We start from the raw sequence: 20,330 nt of genomic DNA, 5'->3' as shown, positions 1-20,330 counted from the left end.
AAGTAAATATAAATGTTGAGTACTGATTTTTCATTGGTATTTCAATAGCTTCATTAGAATTTTTAAAGTTCTCCATGTATACTATACTTTTGATTTGTAACTGTGTGATAATATGCTTTAAATGATGTTTATTATTACTTTAACATTATATTTTTTAAAAGTCATCATTTTCATTCAATTGCTCTTATTGAATTAAGTAATGTCCATGACCAGTAGGCAACCTTTGTATTCTTCTGAACTTTTATCTTATAATGTGGAAAATCTATGTTGACCTAGAATGAATGTATTCTAAAATTTTCCTTTTCATTACACTGTGTGTCTGTTTATGTGCTGTGTTACACAAATAATTATCAGCTTATGTTGTCCTGTCCAGAGGAGGGGGAGGAATGTCCTTGTTGGAGGCTGTTTTGTGTGGGAAGAGAACAAGGCTGATGCATAAAGGCCCTCTGATGGAATCTACTTGAGCCTCATACCAGATTGGGTAGGGCCGGTTATACCTGCCTGATGCTGGTCCAGGAAAGGTACCATTCAAGCAATCTCCAGCTTGGGGATACCATGGATACAAGTTCTGCCTTAGGACTCTGTGTAACTTTGATCTATTCTTTTTTTTTAATTTTTTTTTTTATTATTAGTTGTTCAAAACATTACATAGCTCTTGACATATCATATTTCATACATTTGATTCAAGTGGGTATGAACTCCCATTTTTACCCTGTATACAGATTGCAGAATCACATTGGTTACACATCCATGTTTTTACATATTGCCATACTAGTGTATGTTGTATTCTGCTTCCCTTCCTACCCTCTACTATCCCCTCTCCCCTCCCCTCCCATCTTCTCTCTCTACCCCATCTACTGTAATTCATTTCTCTCTCTTGTTTTTTTTCCCTTTCCCCTCTCTTCCTCTTATATGTAATTCTTCTTTTGGAAGCCCAGTTTACAACCTAAAGCATGGAGGCTTAGCTTTGCTACATGAATGTGGACCCAGCTTGGTCAAATCTGACCCTCAACCTTTCCAAAGTTAATTGTTGGATTTGAGAATTACCTTCTCCTATATGCAAGGGAAGACAGAAGGTAGGGAAGAGGAGGAGGAGGGGAAAGAGAAGGAGAGGTGAAGAAGAGGAGAAAGAAGGAAAGAAAAATAAGAGGAAGAAGGGGAAGGAGGAGAGGGAGAAGGAGAAGATGGAGAAGGAGAGAAAAGAAAGAGAAATATAGGAAAGCAAAAGTCTCTTGACCTTGAAGAGTTTGGATCTCTAATACTAGGAAAATTTGAAGGCATATATTGGGAATGCTTATTTTGTTTCTGGCAGTAAATAAAACCCTCAGGGAAGGCTATTAATTTATCTGGCCTATTTAGTATATTAAATGACACTATTTCATACTCTAGTGACCTGAAAAAGTTAATTTGCCATTTGAATGGCATGAATGATGAATGCTCACATCAGGTACTGGCACTTTACAATACTCAACAAACATTTAGTACTTTTTGCTTAAGTGTGCCTTATTTTTTTATTAGCATCTATGGGAAAGAAATGGGAACTGTAACATTCTATAGGGGATAACAGGTCACGTTTTGGATAGGGTACCATTTGAGAATGAGAGATGCCTTAACATAGAGCCCTCATAGAGATGGAGCGAGAGAATACCAGAAAGGAAAAAGGAAGGGAGAAAAATGATTACAAAATCCCTTGGTTTCCTGTGCTTCTTCTGTCCTTTTAATATCATGTGGGGCTAGAATGGAATTTGGAAAATTAAGAGCTGATTTTTATTCCTTTGATATCTTGGTTGCCTGGGGCACTAAAATAATTTGAATTGGTTTTGAAATGAAATGTCACTTATGGAGTAAAATTGTATAATAATTTGCTTAATTTAAACAATGAATTGGGGAGAAAGCAGCAAACATCTGATTTGCATTTTATACATAAAATAATGTTTATCAGATGTTTGGAGGCAATAGATATACAACTTCTGAACTAATGGGGCATGGTTATACTTATTGCTGTTGCAATAGAAACATAGGACATAGCACAGAAACACCTTTACCCTTTGATTATTTTTGAAAGCAAATATATAAATAATTTAAAGAAAATTGTATTCTCCTTTCTGTCCTTGAAAACTGTATGTCTCTGTGTTCCAGAAATTATTTGGTGCACAACCAATGGATCCCACCTTTTCTTCATAACAAAGTATGATAAAGTAGGGAGAGGGCTTGGCAAGCCAGAAGTAAAAAGCATTCTTGTTATTTTCATAGATCCAACAAAAATCAAGAGAATAACACAGTAAATAAATAAGATAAATAAATGCAAATAAAATGAAAAATAAGCAAAGGTATAAATAAATTGCGAATGAAATTTCTAAAGTAGATTTTGATAAGACAAAATTCTCATAAATTATTAGAAGATAATGCTTACTGCAAACCAAGATACTAGCTTTAGGACTATGATAGATAATAATGAGACTTGCAATTGCCTGCATACACTCACAGAGAGGCTTGTTATTGTCAAATGCCTGAGGTTGTTCTCAGTGATCCTTGGCTCTGGTCACTCCATGACACTAGCAACTGAAATGAGGAAAGTTAGAGTTCCAGAACACGTTTGATTTTGTGTCAGCAGGTTTCAAGAGTTGAGGGCTGGGTCAGCGCCTTCCAGTCCTCCACGTGGTCTCTCACATCTCCCTACCTACCTTGTTTACTCCTCCAGGGGGAGGGAAATGAACAGTCAGGTGCGACCCAGCAGGGGGAGTGGGTGAGCTGGCCCCAGGGCCGCCCGATTGTATCCTTGGGTGTGGGTATGGGTGTGGGGCAATTTGGGTGGGAGCATCGTGGCCGCTACCACCAATTTCTGCGCCTTTTTAGTGGGGTGTGTGCAGGAGTGAGGATAAATAGGAGGCTCCCTCCTCTCCCGACACTCACAGAGCCGGCCGGCCGTCCTCCCTGGGTGTTTCCTTGCCCTGTAGCCAGGGTGCCAGCCAGAAGAGTAGTTTCGTTTCCTCCTGGCTCCAGGATTAGTTTCCAAGCACCCTCTGGAGCGCCCGGGTCCCGGGAAGGGGGCGAAGAAGGAGGAGGGAGACTCGTCTAGGGGCTGCCCGGCCCCGCAGAGCGGGGTTGATGGACCGGGCCGCCCCGGGCAGCGGCGCCAGCTCCCTGCCACTGCTCCTGGCCCTTGCCCTGGGTAAGTGGCCACGCTGGGCACTTGAGAGCAGGAGGAAAGACCGGGGCTGGAGTCACGGGGAGGGCGAACCCTGAATCGGCAGATAATCGGGGCACGAGGGCGCTCTCGGGCTGGCGAGCGCGGGTCAGAGAACTTTGATGACTGAGAGAGGACGAAGTTGAGGATCCGGCAATTGGGCACTTGGGGCTGCACCTGTTGGAGGCTGCCCCTAGGCGTGGAGGGAGGCCCGAAGGCGGAAGGGATCGCGCGGGCCGCGCTGCCGGTGCTCTGCTCAGGTTGCCAAAGGGAGCAGTGCACAGAACAGAGGGCCCCACAGTGACCCGAGGGGGTGCCTTAGGGCTCTGGGGACCGAGTGCCCGCGAGTGCGGAGTGGTGGGAGGAAAACTCACTAAAGGAGGAGAATAGACGTCTGTACCCCGAAGGGTACCCGCAGGAGAAACTCAGTGACCCAAGATGCTGGCAGGGAGTGTGGAGCAACGTGGTGGAGAGAATCTCTCTCTCTCTCTCTCTCTCTCTCTCTCTCTCTCTCTCTCTCTCTCTCTCTCTTTGTGTGTGTGTGTGTGTGTGTGTGTGTGTGTGTGTGTGGTGTGTCCGGCAGTGTGAGAAAGGAAGGGAACGGCTCCTGGAGAAACTGTCATGATCTAAGAATGAATTAATATGCCTTATTTTTGCTGGGGCAGCTGGAAGGAGCCAGGAAAGGCAAAACTCACCTTCGGGGACCTGACTGTTGCTGATAGGGAAGAAAGGAAAGGGAAATGACACATTTTATTGAGGAAACCTTTGATGAAATACAAGAACACTTCACTTGTAAACTGTTATTTTCTATTGTAAAGCGAAATTCTGGGAGGGAAAACTTTTCTTCAGTGGGAGAAAAGTTGTTACTTTAAACACCACTGGACATGAGTCACCTGGGTGAGGGAAGAGGACAGGTGGAAGGAACAGGTGCCTTGAACTTTCTGGAGCCATCCCTATGACCTTGGAAGTCTGTACTTAGGATGGAGAACTGGAACTTGAAATGACTGGAAGTACGGCTCTCCTTGCCTCCAGAGTAGGAGGGGAGCAGGAAGTCATTTAGGTGGGAAAAGTCCACCTCCTGGAAACACCCTCTTGCATTGTGGTTATTTTGGATGTCAGAAGGAAAGGGACCCTAGTGATCGTTTCTAGTCTTAACTGGAGAGTATGGGCATCTTGGATGGCACATGGGGAGGTCTCCCTAGCCTACCTAAGCATTGTCATGGTATCACTCCTATCTTCAACCCTGGAAACACATGTGAATAAAGGGGTGGAATTTTTTTCTTATGGAGGAAAAATAAATGGAATCTAAATGAATGTTTTCATTTTGCTGTGTCCTTGGAGTGAGAAAGCGGGTAATGTAACTTGGTTGCAGGTGGATCAGACATAGATTCGTGGTTAGAAAGAAGGGATGGATTTAACAAATCCTGCAGAGGGAGAAGTCAGTATTAGTGTAGTGAAGAGTAATGAGGAGCATCAAGAAGAGTGATGCACCTGAGATTTAGGACTTTTGCCAGGATCACTGGGATGTAGGTGGCATCATACTCCTTTGCCTTGTCTGCACAGTCCGGCAGTCTAGGTACTCAGTATCTGCTGTAGTCAGCAAAAAGTTGAAGTATGTAGGAATGGGCGGGGGGTGAAAAGAGTATTTGAGAGATTCCTAAACCACAATTCTTGCCCCCAAAAGAACATTGGGGAATGCAAGACTGCCAATATGAAACAATTAGAGAAACACTTAGGAAACCAAAGAAGGGAGAGCTCAGTAGTGAGGAAAGGAATAGTGGGACCTGAGTAGGTAATGGAAGCTTGGGTAGGATTTCAAATAGCAGAGAAGAAAGTGAGAAATAGATAAGGGAAAAAGCACTTAGTAAAGGTTGATGATGGGATTGAGAATGTTCTACTGGAAAGACAAGCAACAGCTTGTCAGACAGAATTTATAAAATGCAGACAGATTATGAAGAATTGAAAAAAAGACTGTAAAATATTTGGACACGAATCAATTAGTAGTAAAATGCACACTATCACAAGGCTTGGATGAAGGAAGTATATGGCGTGAACAATGATTTACAGGAGATGAATGAATCTGACAGTAGTGTGCACTGTGGAAAAGGGGAGGAAAACTGCAGATCAGAGGGTCTGATTGTTTCATAGGTATGATCCAGGCATGAGCTAATTAGAGCTCAAATTAGGGTGCTGGGCCAAGAGAAATGCCAGGGTAGAAATAACTGTTGAGTGTTGATGGACATTCTCCCCCATTTTACTGTCATACTGTGCTTTAACTTTTTTTTTTAAACTTGTCAAAAGGAAGAATTGTACAGACTTTTATACACTCAGGGTAACCGAAATGTACAACCACCTTCAGAATGATTGACTTAGGAAATTGAATTCTGAGTCTGCATCCCCTAAGAGCTCTCTCTCTTTTTTTTTTTTTTGCAAAATGCCAAAGGATATAATTTGTTGGCATCACTGTTTCCATTAAGCATTCCTATTTCTATCATACACACTTTACTTTTAAGTTCCATTCCTAATTTAAGGGACATGTTATTTTTTTTACTTTTTGAAAAGAATGTGAGAAATGTGTTGGGGGGGTTGACAGTGGAAAGAACAGAGAGCTGTCATTAAGCAGACATGAGACCTGGTCCTTGCTCTGCCATTCTGTGACTAAGATATCTGTAAGTCACAACTTTCTGGCATTGTTTTCTTCATTTGTAGAATGAAGGGGTTTCATCAGATGACTATACACTTTCCTTTCTCATATGCTTTAAAAAAGTAAAATAACTTGTGACAAATTATGGATGACTTATATGTATTATAAATGCAGATGCTCCTTAAATACACCTGGGACTTAGCAGATGGATTTAGACAGGGGAGTTTTTATTATAACATATGCAAATGATAGACTATTCCCTTTGGGAAATTTTATGAACAGAAAAGTAAGGTGATATAGAAAAGAGTCATACCTAGGAAAACTGAATTAATATGGTACATATAAGTTTAACATAGATATAAATTTTCTATTTATATATGTAATAATGTATATACTTATATATGTAGATATGTACATATTTTTATATGTAATTAAATTCTTTGTACATATTAATTGATTATATTTTACTAAAGCTAAAGGAATTTTCATAGTCAGTAGAAATCTTAAACAACTTAATTTTTCTATAAATGGAATTTCCAAAAAAAACCCCTTCCATTTCTCAACTGTATCCTCTTATTTGCTAACAAATCCATTTATTAATAGGATACCAATTCCAGTGATTCAGAAGAAACTGTTGAAAAAGAGATATTGAATACTTTGTATTCAGCTTTGTTATTGTGTATGAGAAATAATCCCATTAAGATTATTTTCATTCTAAGCATTGTGGGTGATGGGTGATAGCCTTAATTTGTAACTGGTTATGATTCCTTAGATGACGAAGATGCCAATCCATAACTTCTTCCTTGCCAAAAGAGGGGAACACCCTGTAGTGACTTCATTCGGAGCCATATTTGCATTTGCTTGCTTTTTCAAGACATGCCACGAAAATTGGAGTCTGGTTCCAGTAACTCTTACATTTTGTCTGTGAGGGCAGTTTCTGTGTTTTTAAAGTTAGTGTTAATATTGGATGATTTGAATTGAAAATTATCACAAAACATCCTGTCTAAACAATGACTGGGATTACCTTCCCTGGCCAGTTTATATAAAACTTTGAATTAAAAGGGTACTTAAAGGATAGAACTAATTGGAATAATCTTATATTAAAGTTTGTAGTAAGCATTAAGTTCGCAGAGATGTGACTGGTTTTATTATTATATCTTCATAGCAATGGATTTCTCTTCATCTGCAAGAAGTTTAGAGGGCGCGCTCTCGCGCTCTCTCTCTCTCTCTCTCTCTCTCTCTCTCTCTCTCTCTCTCTCTCTCTCTTGAATACATTTGCATTAAAAAGACATCTTGCAGTTCAGGGCATTTATTTCTCAAAAAGGGATTGCTGTGGTTTAGACCTGCAATGTCCCCCAAAGGCTCATGTGCTTAAGGTTCCAACCACAATGAAGTGGTCTCCAGAGGTAAAGGTTTTAGGAAATGATTGGACCACAAGGGCTGTAATCTCATCAGTGGATGAATTCATTTTATGGATTATTAATTTAATAGATTCTTAGAAGGTAGAACCTAGTTGAAGGAAGAGGTCCCTGGAGGTTTGCCCTGGAAATGTTTATCTTGTTCCTGGCCCCTTCCTCTCTGTCTTGTGTGTCTGCTTCCTGGCTGCCATGAGCTGAGCAGCTTTCCTCTTCCATGACCTTCCTCCAAGACGTTCTGTCTCACCTCAGGACCAAAGCAATGAAGCCAGCTAGTCATGGACTGAAATCATGAGCCAAAATAAACTTTTCCTCCTTTAAGTTGTTTATGTCAGGTGTTTTGGTCACAGAGATAAAAAGCTGGATAACGCCAGGGACAAAAGCAAAAATCTTTTGTGGAGGAGTATAGGTTTTGACTTATACCTCTAAGATTTGCAAGTCAGACACTGAAGTGGCAAGTATTTAATACCACCATTCATTTATACAAGTTAAATTATTCTTAAGTTACCTATTTAGACAATTGTAGAATGCTTCAAATGGATAGGCCCCAAGGTTCTTTAAATGAGCAACTTTCTATGTTTCTATGGAAAACTTAATGCACAACCAAGTTGTGGAGTGCTAAAGGTTTATAGTGATTCAAACATCATACAGTGAGTTGATTTCCTCATTCTTTTATACTGTCCTTACAGCTAAACTCACCTTGTGTGTAATAATAACAGTCATGCTTTTAGTTTTTGCCACATACCAGGTGTGGATCCTTTTTGGCTTTCTCAGTCTGGAGTCCACAAGAGTTTTTTTTTTGTTGTTGTTGTTGTTTTTTTTGGTGCTAGGGATTGAGGCAAGTCCACAAGAGTTTTAAACCATATACTTTTTTTTTAATATTTATTTTTTAGCTTTAGGTGGACACAATGTCTTTATTTTATTTTTGTGTGGTGCTGAGGATTAAACCCAACACATGCCAGGTGAGCACCATACTACTTGAGCCATATCCCCAGCCCCTTAAACCATATACTTATTTTGAGTGACTCATAGTTGTCCCGTGGAGGATACATAGCTAATCTTAGTCTAGATGCACAGGAAAGAAGTTAAATCATCAGACAGTGGATGCTTTAGGACATTCAAAATTAATTCTCTTTCAGAGAGCTGGCTATAGGAAGGTCAGATTTTCTCTAACACTCACTATATCTCCGGAAGGTAGATGCTATTACAAATGACCCAACTTTATAGACCTGGAGCCTAACACTCTGATAAATTAAGTGACTCCCTAAAATACACCATAAGGTGGAATCAAATTCTTGTCTATATGATTTCAAGCTTTGAATTCTCAGCCCTGCCCCATGCTACCTTCATGTTTTCTGTACTATTAATGCTTCTTAAGCTAAGATCCTAGTTGATTATGGACCCACAAAGAATTCTTAGGCTAGTTGGTCAGGAATACTCTCAAGTCAAATTTAAGAGGAAAGTAATCTGATTAAAATGGGTGTTCTTTTTATAGCTAAAGATTGCTAGCATTCATGGGGATATTTGTATCTTAACAAAAAAGGAATCTCAGTAGCTCAAATGAATCTGTAATTGTGAGCATATAAGGAGGAGAAACTGTTTTGGATGGTTGGAGAGAGATGGAGTATTTAATCTTAATTCACATCAATTAAGCAACTGCCTACTTTGATTATCAGCAAAGTCAAGTAACCATGAAATACTTTCCTGCATTCTTTACATTTTTTCCTGAAGATATATGGTATATTATTTACTGACTTATAGGCTAGTTATTATTTATAAAAGGGGGGTGGAACATTTATAACAATGTTCATATTTAGTCTTGTTTCAAGGTTTTAAGTTACCTATATAGCAGAAAGAATTATTAATATAACATTTTCCTCTTTGCAAAAAAAGGTATGCATTTATTCATTTGTTTGGACTTATTATTTACTTTGGGGAGATTGTATAGAGTGTCTGGCAGATAGCAAATATGCAAAACATATCAGTTAAATTAATGAATGAATGAATTCAAGTGGTTATTGGTGGAATGTGCCCATCCACTAAAAAAGGCAGCAAATAAAACATTTCTATTATGCTTTTGCCAAACATTAGCCCATGGTTCAGAGATGTTGTAGAAGGGCATGTTTCTTCACCTCTTGTTACACAGAACTTGCAATTGGCTGTGCTGGTGATCCATTCACGAAAGGAATTTTGTTTTGCAAGAAGTAAGATTATTTCTTCCATTTCTTATGTTTCATATTAGAAAGTCAGGCTGCTACATCCTTCACATGATTGGTTCAATGGCATAGTTCATTGGTAGAACATACAAAAGGTTCCAGAGTTCGGTTCCAGCCCCAATAATTAATTAACTAATTCATTAAATTAAATAAGACAAAATAAGTATTTAAGTGAAGAAGAGAAGATCAGTGGACTAGGGTACTTTCCAATGGTTTATTAAAAATGTTCTTTGAATTCTGTGTGGTGTTAGGTGATTTTTTTCTCTTCTTTGATTAGAACTTTTTGGACACATGTTTTTCATTAGTGATGAGTAATCAAGTTGTTCTAGTAATAGGTTTCTGTTTAATATTAATTAGAAAAGAACTTTTGGTGGTTCGTGTAGAAGTTGAGCTAGATATGCTTTAGAAATAGACTTGATATTTGACTTGTCAGTGTTGAATTTCTAAGTTATTTTACATTATATATGAAGTTTTCATATCCATCAATTGTCTGAGTTTCCTAATGGTTAGATGTATGTACATGACATACAAATTCTTGTTCTCTATTCTTTGAGGTGAGCTGTGTGTTCCAGGCCTTTCCAGAATAGGAGATGACCACTTGCCTTTGCCTTCTATTGCAGCAAGCTCAGTAGCAAGGCCAGAAAAAAATGTCATCAGAGCTGACTGAATCATTTTTATGAGATCTGGACCTGACTTGTTTGTGACCACCTTCCTATTGCAATGTCACCTGGGTTCTGGAAATCGAGAGCTCTTACCTCCTAGGGAGACTGACACAGAATGTTGCTCTGCACTTGGGGATCTACTTGACCTTCACTATGGAATCTCAATAGAGTAACTCTGTACATTTTGGGGGACATTTAGAATTGAAAAAGTGTTTTCATCCCCATTATCTCATTTTATCTGAACAACAAAAATAATAGCAGAGTAGTTATGCAGTGTGTGAGCTAGGCACTGTTCTAAGAGCTTAATAACCCATTTTATTCACATAGTAATGCTATCTAGCTCCTGTGCTAGGTGAATAAAGTTGTACACCAGAGCTAGATATCATTATTATTCCCATTTATAGAGGAAGATATGAAACAGAGAGATTATGTAAATAGTACAAGGTTCTGGCTTGATGAATATGAACTCTAAGTGCAAGATGAGTGCCTGGATCATAACAGATAAACATTCATTGTTGAATATAGTAAATAGGAGGGGATCAGACACTAAAATTCAGAGATATTACATTGCATTTAAGTGGGAACCCACCACTGGGAACCAGTTCTCCAGACTTATTTAAAAGCCATTTATATTCATCCTAGCTGTTTTCTACACTCTCTCTCTCACATATTAGACCCCTGGCTCTTCATTCTACCTAAGAAATACTCGCTGCTCAGGACCCTGACTTGGGTCATGCTGTTGATAATATTCACTTGACATTGAGCAGACCAAGTGTTTGACTTCATTCTGCCCAGCGTCACTCTGGGCAGCCCACTCTGACTCTATTCTTAAATCAACCTGAACTTGTAGGGTGACTGCTGTACCTTCCTGATCTGCTTCCCCATCACAACTCCTGAGGAGTGCTCCTGTGGGCAGATAGAGTGGGGTGATATTACTTTACATTCTTCTGGATTGAACCCACATGCCTATTACTGAGAATGGGAAAAAGGAGACTATTCTGAGACAGGGCAGTGAGATAGTCAAGAGGTAAACTCTGAGCCAGACTGAGTCATGCCAGTGCAGAGACTTGCAACCTCTGAAATCTTGGGCAAGTCTCATAAGGTCTCTGTTCCTTCATCTATGAAAACTGACAGTAATAAAACCAAACCTATTATGTGGCTTAAATGTATCACTGTATAAAGCACTTAAAATGTACCTGGAACAGAGTAAGCTTTAGATAAGCAAGGGCTATTGTAGTAGAAAATAGGAAAATACAGAAGAAATCATTAATTATAATCAATACTCTGATTTGTTTTTGATATTTTGATTATAGGCATTTTCTGAATTTAATCTGTGTCTACTCACTGATGGACAAATTTTCTCTTTATGTCTAGAATGACTGCTCCTACTAGTTATGAAATAGGAAATAGATAAGAATTCTCAAGAGCCTCATTTTAACTCATTTTGTTAAAAAGGAACACATATGAAAAATAAAGCTGCAAAAGTAAAATACATATTTACTTTCTAAAAATAAATGATTTCATAGATTTTTCTTCCCTTGCAAATTTTGATCCTAATTTTGTGCAACAAAGAATTTGATGCTACTTGCCTGATATGGATATTGAACCCAAAAATCAGACTGTAGTAGCAGAGTAAAATAATATATTTAGAAGGTGATTTTAATATTTGAGATAATCTCATCAAAGTGGGGTTCTCTCATTTATTTTAATTATACAAATAATTAACTCAATTAAAAAGAAATGAAACTGACATTTTGGAAGAATGATGATGCAATGTCAAAAATCAGGAAAATGGAAAATAAATTACTTTAGACATTTTGGGGGATAAACTAATTTTTTCAAAATTTTAAGAGTGAACAGCCATGCATAAATATTAAGTTGTTTCACAATGATTTATTTGTAAAATTGAGATAGTTACTTGACCTCTCTATGCCTCATTCTCTTACCTAAAGAAAAAAAAATGGTAAATGTCATCTAGAGACTCAGGATTGCTTTGAGGATAAAATGAGATAATGCAGGAAAAGATTTTAGTGCAATAATTGGGAAATAAATGTTCAGCATAATATTAATATTCTTGACATTGTAAATATTTATGAATATGCAGATAATGCTTAAATTATTTCATAGGTATGATCTAAAAAGGATAAATAGAAATGCTGTGTTCATTAAGCCAATTGGAGTATTAGAGTTTGTACTTTGATCAATGAAAAAATATTCATTGCCGCAGGCAAGCAAAGATAAAATAGCAGGAATCTGCTTCCCATGACCATATTTTCAGAATTGTTTTTAATGCTTCTGTTTGAATGTCAGCTTCATCATGGCAGGGGTGTTGTCTGTTCTGTTCAGTTGTATTTCAGTGTCCAGAGCAGCACCCACATATAACAAATGCCCAATAAGTATTTGCTGAAAAAATAAACCTGAGGGAAGAGTGCAAGAAGTCCTCTTAGATCCATAGCTTCTCATACTTTACCACAAAGAGCTTGATGTGTACTTTGCAGTTTACACACACACACACACACACACACACACACACACACAGTCCTACCTTCAATAACCAGAAAACTGAAAACCCATAGTCTTCTCTCACAACTTTGTATTCTATCTTTTATGTCTTCAGATCAGTTAATAATAGCTTACTTTTATTAGACAGTTCTTTACCAAGATGGCAGCCGAACATGGTTTGCCCAGTAGACCCAAAAGAATCAAATTTGTTCATGAAATTTAAGTATTGACTATCAGCATCATGAAGACATTAATATATTCAAAAGTGTGACTCTCTTGACCATGGCATAGTAGGGTTGGTCTGATAGTATTATTGTTATTTCTAAAACATGAAAAGATCTAAATACTTTTCTTATATAATTCTTTTATTTTAAACTGTACATAACACTATTCTAAAGTATATCTAAAACAGTAAAGAATTAATCAGAATAGTCTAATTATAAACCATTGTCTTTCTAAAAACAAAGAGTTTTTAATACATTGGATAAAAATGTCCATCACAAAAGAAACACTGTAGAATGTTTCAATCCTTAGCAAAGTTTAAATTGCATAGCACAGATTAAATATGATCTCATAGAAGGAAAATTTATTAAGGGCTGGAGTGATTGGGAAAATTCAGTAACAAAGTAGTGACTTGAGTTAATTCTTCCATATTAGTGGTGGAAGAAAATGTGGGGAAGGATTAGAAGGTGGAAAAATTAATAGTTACTATTCTGGTGTAGCAGAAAGTGAGGAAATCCAAATGCCTACAACAAAGGATCACCTTTTTGTGGTGCTGAGGGAAATACTGACTGGATAATGACAAGGTTCCCAAAATAAAGACATTAGTCAGGACCCTAAATTCTTCATCCAATCAATCTCTAGGATTTCCTTGGAATGGAGTGAGGGATTTGGTGATAAATTCATACTCTTCATGATAAATTAAGGCTTTATCTTGAAATGTTCTATGGTTTATTGCCTGAGAAATTTGTTCAAACACTGTGGAAATATTGAGATTGCCTTTGGCCGTATTCTCTGCAATTTAGAGAAAATGTGACCCCACCTTTTGCCTAAGGTCCAGATGAATGGTCTGCTTCATGGTTCTTTTCCCCTAGTCCCTAACCATGCATGGCTAGGCTTTCTAAGGTTGGGGAAGGCTCATACTCAGGATGTAGCTCCAGGTCCATTTTAGAGTAGAAAAGAGCCTGTATAAAAGATAGACTCTTTTTGTCATTTTTTAGTGACAAAAATTAAAATGATTAAAATTTGTAATGATTAAAATTTTAATAACCAATTAAGAAAATTGAATCATGACCACAAAACATTTAGAGGAAACAAGAACAGAAGGCACTACTTTCTTTTCCTCCCCAAACTCTACCATATTCTATGCAAGCTCCATTCTATAACATCGAATACATACTTTTGTCCCTAGCTCATCATGTCAGAGAGCCTCCTTGGGAATGGGATAATAATGATAATGGGTAGTTGTTTTGATATTTTCAAGAGGGGCAGCAACACAGTGCAGCATTGTAAGATTGATCTTAGTGTGCAGAATGAGTCAGATGAGGAAAAATCAATCAGAAGAAAATAAAAGGAAGGGACTTACTGAACCTGGCACTTCTGAATTGAGAGGAGCAAATTCAATAAATAGTTGAAAGCAAGAATTTGTAAAATATAATGACAAGTCGAGTGTTGATAAGGAAGGGGAAAGAAAAATTAAAGAGGTCTCCAAGGCTGCTATTATGAGTGGGAAAATGAATTTATGGTACCGTATTTGAATAGAACCGCTTTTGTGGCAGGGATATGAACTTCTTTTAAGATAAATACCCTATGAACTTTTGGAAATATGGAAGTTGACATCAAGTGGAAGCCAAATGTGTTTATTTTCCCAGAACTATAAAAAGTAGAAATCATCATGGCTCTCTACACCTACAAGATATAGTTTAACATGACACTAGGAATCTACATTTGAAAATAAAGGAGAAGAAACAAATTTTCCTTATGGAATTAACATAAATATTTTATGTAGATACTCCTCCTTCTAGGAGATGGAGCTTAGTCTCTTGACTTATTTGAGTGTAGGCTGTAGTTAAAGACTTGCTTTCAAAGAATGGAATATGATACTACTAATAACATAGTTACCTTATTTTTAAAAGATGAATAATATTCCATTGTATGCATACATTTCTTTATTCACATATATGTTGTTGAACATTTACCTTGTTTCTGTCTTTGCTATTATAAATAAAAACTGCAATGAACATAGGAGACCTGATCCCAGAGGTGAGATTACTGTACTTATGTGAGTTTCCTAAAATAGTCAAACTCAGAGAAGTAGAGAGCAGAATGAAGGTTTCCAGAGACTGAAGAGAATGGGAAGTGGTGAAATATTGGTCAAAAGATATAAAGATTCAGTTATTAAAGATGAATAAATCATAGAGATCTACCATACTGCCTATGCTTGATCATATTTTATTTTAGATTTAAAATTATGCTGAGAAGGTAGATCTTATGTTAAATGTTCTTTTTTTTAAATGGAAATATTGAGCCAGTAAACTTTATTGGACTGTACACATAGTTGCTCAGGTGATAAGCTTGTTCCTCTGACTTATTGCTGGATTGTTAAGTAGCATTTTATTTTTTTTTATTAGCTACACATGACATTATAATGATCTTGGCAATTCATACATTAGAATCAATTAGGAAGGGAATCAGAATAGAATAGACATTGTGATTGCTGTATGTATATAGGTGACTGTGTGACCAATGTGATTCTGCAATCTGTACAATCATAAAAATGAGAAATTATACCTCAATTGATTCTAATGTTAAATGTTCTTAACATACATACATGATAACTAATAAGAGGGGAAATACATTAATGTTATAGTGGAGAAATCTGGTAATCACTACTTTAATCAGGTGATCAAGGTTAATATCACCAATGATATCCTGAAGATATCATATATCCCCTTCCTATGTAATAACAATACTTCATCATGGTATTCTTTCCAAAAATCTATAACCCTAGTCCGATCATGAGGAATATATCAAAAGAAAAGGACAATCTGTAAAGTGCTTGAACGGTAGTTATCAAATGTCAATGAGGTCACAAAAACCAAGGAAAGACTAAGAAACTGTCAAAGACTGGAGAAGATTAAGAACTTTGACACACAAAAAGGAAATTTGTGGAAAGACTGGTGAAATCAGAATAAAGTCTGAGTTTAGTAAATAGTAATGTGCCCATGTTTTGATAAATGTACTGCAGTGATGTAAGTTGACAACATTAGAGGAAGCTGAAAATGAGTAATGGGGAGCTAGAAATGCTATGTATTTGCATTTCTTATAAATATGAAATTATTATGAGTTTTAAAAAATCACTTCCAAAAAGGACTCTGGGGGAAATTCTAATTACTATCCAGTTTGAAGAATCTCCTGTTCAGAAAGTAGAGCTAGAAATATAAATGAATTAGTCAGTTTATTATAACTTCAGGACCTGGCATAGTGCCTGGCACACAATAAATCCTCAGTAAATATTTATTCAAATACTGAATCCCTGAGCATTTTGGATAACATTGTAAAAAAGAAGATTGAGTGTACCATCATAGAGACAGAAGGTAGTATGGGTATGGCCAGGGGCTGGGCAGAGGAGCCTATAAGGAGTGAATGTGATGTGTGTAGTTTTAATTTTCCATATTGAAAATAATTCTAGAGATATGTGGTAGTGATGGTTGCATAACCATGTGAATGTACTCAGTCGCACCAAATGGTATAGTTTAAAATGGTTAAGATAGTAACTTCTATGTGATGTTTATTTTTCCAAAATTTCAAAAATTGGGAAAAAGGAAACCGGAAGTGAAGTATTGGTGGCACTTGTATTTATGGTGTAGGAGTCAGAAACATATGGCAGAAATGAGTGAAAAGGGACTCAGGAAGCCAAGAGGGGCCAGATTTTAGATGGAAAGTTTGGGAGGGTCAGCCATATTAAATACTGTGGATGTGGAGAAGACTGGCGCTTAGGAAGAGGCTGCTGGTGAGTGGGTTCTGAAGAAATCACTGGTGCTTTTCAAAGATGAGGGACCAGGCACTGGTGATAAGCCACAAACCAAACAAATATGCATACATGCATACACACACACACACTCAAACGTGTAACCAGGAGGACAGAGAGATTGGGGTGGTGGGTGGAAAAAAATAAATTTTTGTTAATGAGATCCAACTGTGTATATTTGAAAAGCTGTTTCTATAAAGATTTTCTCTGTATGATTCAGAGAGCATATCTTGGATGAATCAACTAAAATTCCAGGAAGAAGACAGCTCTCACCCTCATTTGGGAGAAAGTTTTTCCCAAATGGAGTTTTGAAGGCAACAGACTCAGCTGCCTTGGGTTGCAGTGAGCTTCCTATGCCTGAAGCTTTGGGTTTGTGTAGAGGGGATTCCTAGGTGAGGCAGGTGGTAGACCAAATGACTTTTAGTTTTGTTATGTCTTCAGGAATGTAGCACAATGCTATTGCACTTTGAGAATGTTTCAAATTTGGACAATAGAGTTTGTGAAACTGTTAGTAGACTCCTCTGGGAAGAACAGAACAGGCAGGATCCTTGGAGACCTGGGAGACCAGTAGAGAAGAGTTTTGAAAAAAAAATTACTTGATTGTTTCTTCTGCCACTCCTCATCTCGGGCTATAATACCATTCACATCCCCCAGGCTCGATTTATGCCTTGAAGACATTGCATACTTTATATTTTACCATCCTTTTGAATAATAATTATCAACAGGATCTTATCATCAAGGGAAAATAACACAATTATAATTGATAAATTATGTTGACAAAAATTTTCATGTATTGTAATATCAGAAGACACTTATTTCTAACATTGTCATCCAGTGTTAGAATACTTCTGTGAGAAAAATCTCTGGTCACTTTCTTTAGATAAATGACAAGCATCCTGTACTAGGGGGTAAGAAGAGTGAGTAAGTTTGACCTAAATGTGAGATGAGACCACATGCAGAATAATAAACTTCACTTCCCCTCTTTCTTGATGGTTTCTATCCAATAGCAGTCATCACTGTTAAGTACTTATTGAGTGGTTTGCTAACATAGTCAGATTCTTAATTGGGAATCTGTCTTTCAGGATGTGGTGAGCAGACATTACAAAGCTTCAACTGCAAATATGTGCTGTGACTCTTTTTTAATGAGTCTTATTTTCATAGGTCACACAAGAAAATCAATGGAATTATTTCACAGTCACACAATCCACATCAAGAAGGCCCTTCTTAATTCTTCTTTGTCTAATTCTCACTCCAGCTGGACAGCTTTGCTCATTGTCCCTCAAACATACCAAAATCACTTCAATGTCATTGCCTTTGGTCCAGTTCCATTCCCTATTTCTTGGTGGAATTTTCTTTATGATTTTTCCAACTTAACACATTGCCTCTTTTAGAATTGCAGTAGAATTTATTTTCTATACACCTGACACTTAAAATATTTATTTATTTATTTTCTGGTCTTTGCGAATAGTTTTATTGATTCATGGATTGATATTCAACTGGGTCGGCTTACTCTAATTCAATTAAAGAGCATAAATTCTGGGGTATTTTCAGGTTGGGTAAGCAACCATCCTAAACCCTGTCTTCTTTTCTTCACCATTATTAAAGTTTGATGACTGTTTCCTCATGGGTCAGAGACTGTGTTATCACAGGATCCAGAGGCCAACTCATGAATCCTTCTCACTGTGCACATAGATAATCCCTCTTGAAAACAAATCATCCTCTCTCCTTGGTTCCTTTGCCTCCTCTCTTTAAACTGTTATGAAAATTCAGTGAGCTCAGAGCTTTTTATTTAAAGTGTTACAAAGTCTGACTTGCCTAGTCTTATCATAAAGCTAATAGGAATCAAATTTAGTTATCAGTTCTGATAACTGATGATTTCCAATAAACTAAGTCTAGGTTATTATGGGATTTCTAGTCAGTTTAGTCACTCTTGTCTTGCATTTAATAATGGTAATGATAGAACACAAAAAAGATGAGGTCAATTTACTAGTAAAGCTATGCTTGCAGTGTTGACAGTTTTCAGATATCTGAGTTAGTTTAAATGTAACAGATTATTAAATTGTTTCCCTCTGTGGGATTTAAAAACATAAGACTGTAATTTTATAAGTTGAAAAACAGTGTTATCTATCATTCTTAGTCTTTATTAAACATCAGGATATTGTCTCTTCCATTTGGGGTAGAGTTTAATATTGAAAAAAAAAGAGTTCAAAATTTTCTTTCCTGCTTTTGAATGAACAGAAATATATTTTGTGAAGATAGATAATTTTTTTTCTTTGCCTTCCTCTCTCCCACCCCAGGTGGCCCTGAGAATTCTGAAGGCTGTCTTTTAGTATGATTGAATAGGAAGTTCTCTGAGTGATATGACTTGAAAGAACTTGAAAAACCCCTCTTTGTCCTGAAACTTTGTTCTGAAGCCCCAATTCCACATTGTATTGAGATGAAAATAATGTGGCCATCAACTGCCTCCTTAGCCTGTTGGTCAGCTTTCTGCCCACAACCTCTGGGCCCTGGACAGACTTTGAGGGAGTGGGCACCCTGTGGGATGGATTGTGTGTAGTGGGAAATTCTTGATGATAGTGACTGGATTTGGTGAGTTTCTCCTTCTTTCTTCTGTAACTAGTTCAAGATGAAGTTCATTTTTGAACCCGTTTATGTGACCTGTTCATGAATGAATAGGCCACCTGGGAACATTGCTGTGAAACTGTGGCTCACTTTGGAGGTGTGCCCAGCATGAGGGGGCTGCATATTTTATTGCTTTGCCCCTTTCTTTGCTTCATTTCCTTTTCTCCTTATTCTCAAGGCCTTGGGATTGTACCTCTCAAATGAAGTGAAAACCTATTCATCTATGCCTTAGTCTCTGCTTCCTAAAAGGGCCAGGTTGAGACACTCTAGATGCTAGAATAGTTCTTTTGAGTGAAATAATTTCTCTCCTTGTGAGTCTGCTTTGAAAACAAATAAATTCAGGAAGGAAAAGGTCTTAAAGAATATAGTTTGCTTCTAGCACTAGTAAACCAGAATGAGGATATTAGTTTATCACAGGGCACAAGACAACAACAAAAAGGTATAAAAGGAGATAACAAAAAAGAAGAACACTAATGTCAAACTTCACTTTTTAAACTTTTTTTAGTCTCAGCCAACCGCAAGCCAAAAATAATTAAGTATCATTTCCACACCCATATTTTTCCCCCAATTCCTCATTAGATACAGCCCCAGTTTGGACTTGGAAAATACTCTCATATAAGTATGTACATTTGAAATTCTGTTTTTCTTCTTAACAATGAGTGTGCAATGGGAAATTTCCAAATGCTTACAATTTTTTTTCATCCTAGCATTGATTTTAACTTCAAAAATATAATTAACTGTATTTCTTTGGAAATTAATATGATTTAATATCCGCTGGGTTGTGAAATAGTACTGTCTCAGATCTGACTTTATCAACTATATTTGTATCATTGAATCACTTAACCAACCAACTGCATCATCAACCCCAAATGTCATGAATGGCATGCTGAATCACAGAACTGTTCTGAGAATACAACCAGCCACACATGTAGAAGATGCCACATTTCCATTAATCAGCTGAGGAATATTAACCTCTTTAAAAACTACTAGGGAGAAACAGCATGTGGAGAGACCAAAATGCAGTTTTGTCTCATTAAGTACATCTATATAAA

The 20,330-nt window shown here is 37.2% G+C and overlaps 1 protein-coding gene and 1 long non-coding RNA gene across 4 annotated transcripts in view; one reads left to right on the top strand and one right to left on the bottom strand.

The window, feature by feature from the left end:
- Positions 1-3,041, bottom strand: part of LOC308654940 — a 44,177-nt gene extending 41,136 nt beyond the window's left edge. Inside the window, exons 1-2 of the long non-coding RNA XR_014023350.1 lie at positions 2,914-3,041; positions 2,486-2,562 (exon numbers count right to left, since the gene is read on the bottom strand). This is a non-coding gene — a long non-coding RNA (uncharacterized lncRNA). The remainder of the gene's footprint in view (positions 1-2,485; positions 2,563-2,913) is intronic.
- BTC (betacellulin) overlaps positions 2,759-20,330 on the top strand; it is a 52,483-nt gene continuing 34,911 nt past the window's right edge. For 2 of the 3 annotated variants that reach the window (XM_081304683.1, XM_081304681.1), the window contains exon 1: positions 2,760-3,172. In XM_081304683.1, coding sequence (XP_081160809.1) covers positions 3,109-3,172 — 64 coding nt within the window. In that variant the 5' untranslated portion in view covers positions 2,760-3,108. Of the gene's footprint in view, positions 3,173-20,330 lie in introns of all 3 variants that reach the window. The other variant, XM_081304682.1, reaches the window with a different exon arrangement.

This window comes from Spermophilus citellus, assembly GCF_964194105.1.
Source record: "Spermophilus citellus genome assembly, chromosome: 8".
Classification (NCBI taxonomy): domain Eukaryota; kingdom Metazoa; phylum Chordata; class Mammalia; order Rodentia; family Sciuridae; genus Spermophilus; species Spermophilus citellus.
The sequence above is the reverse complement of the archived record's forward strand: the minus strand, read 5'-3'. Positions and strand labels throughout refer to the sequence as shown.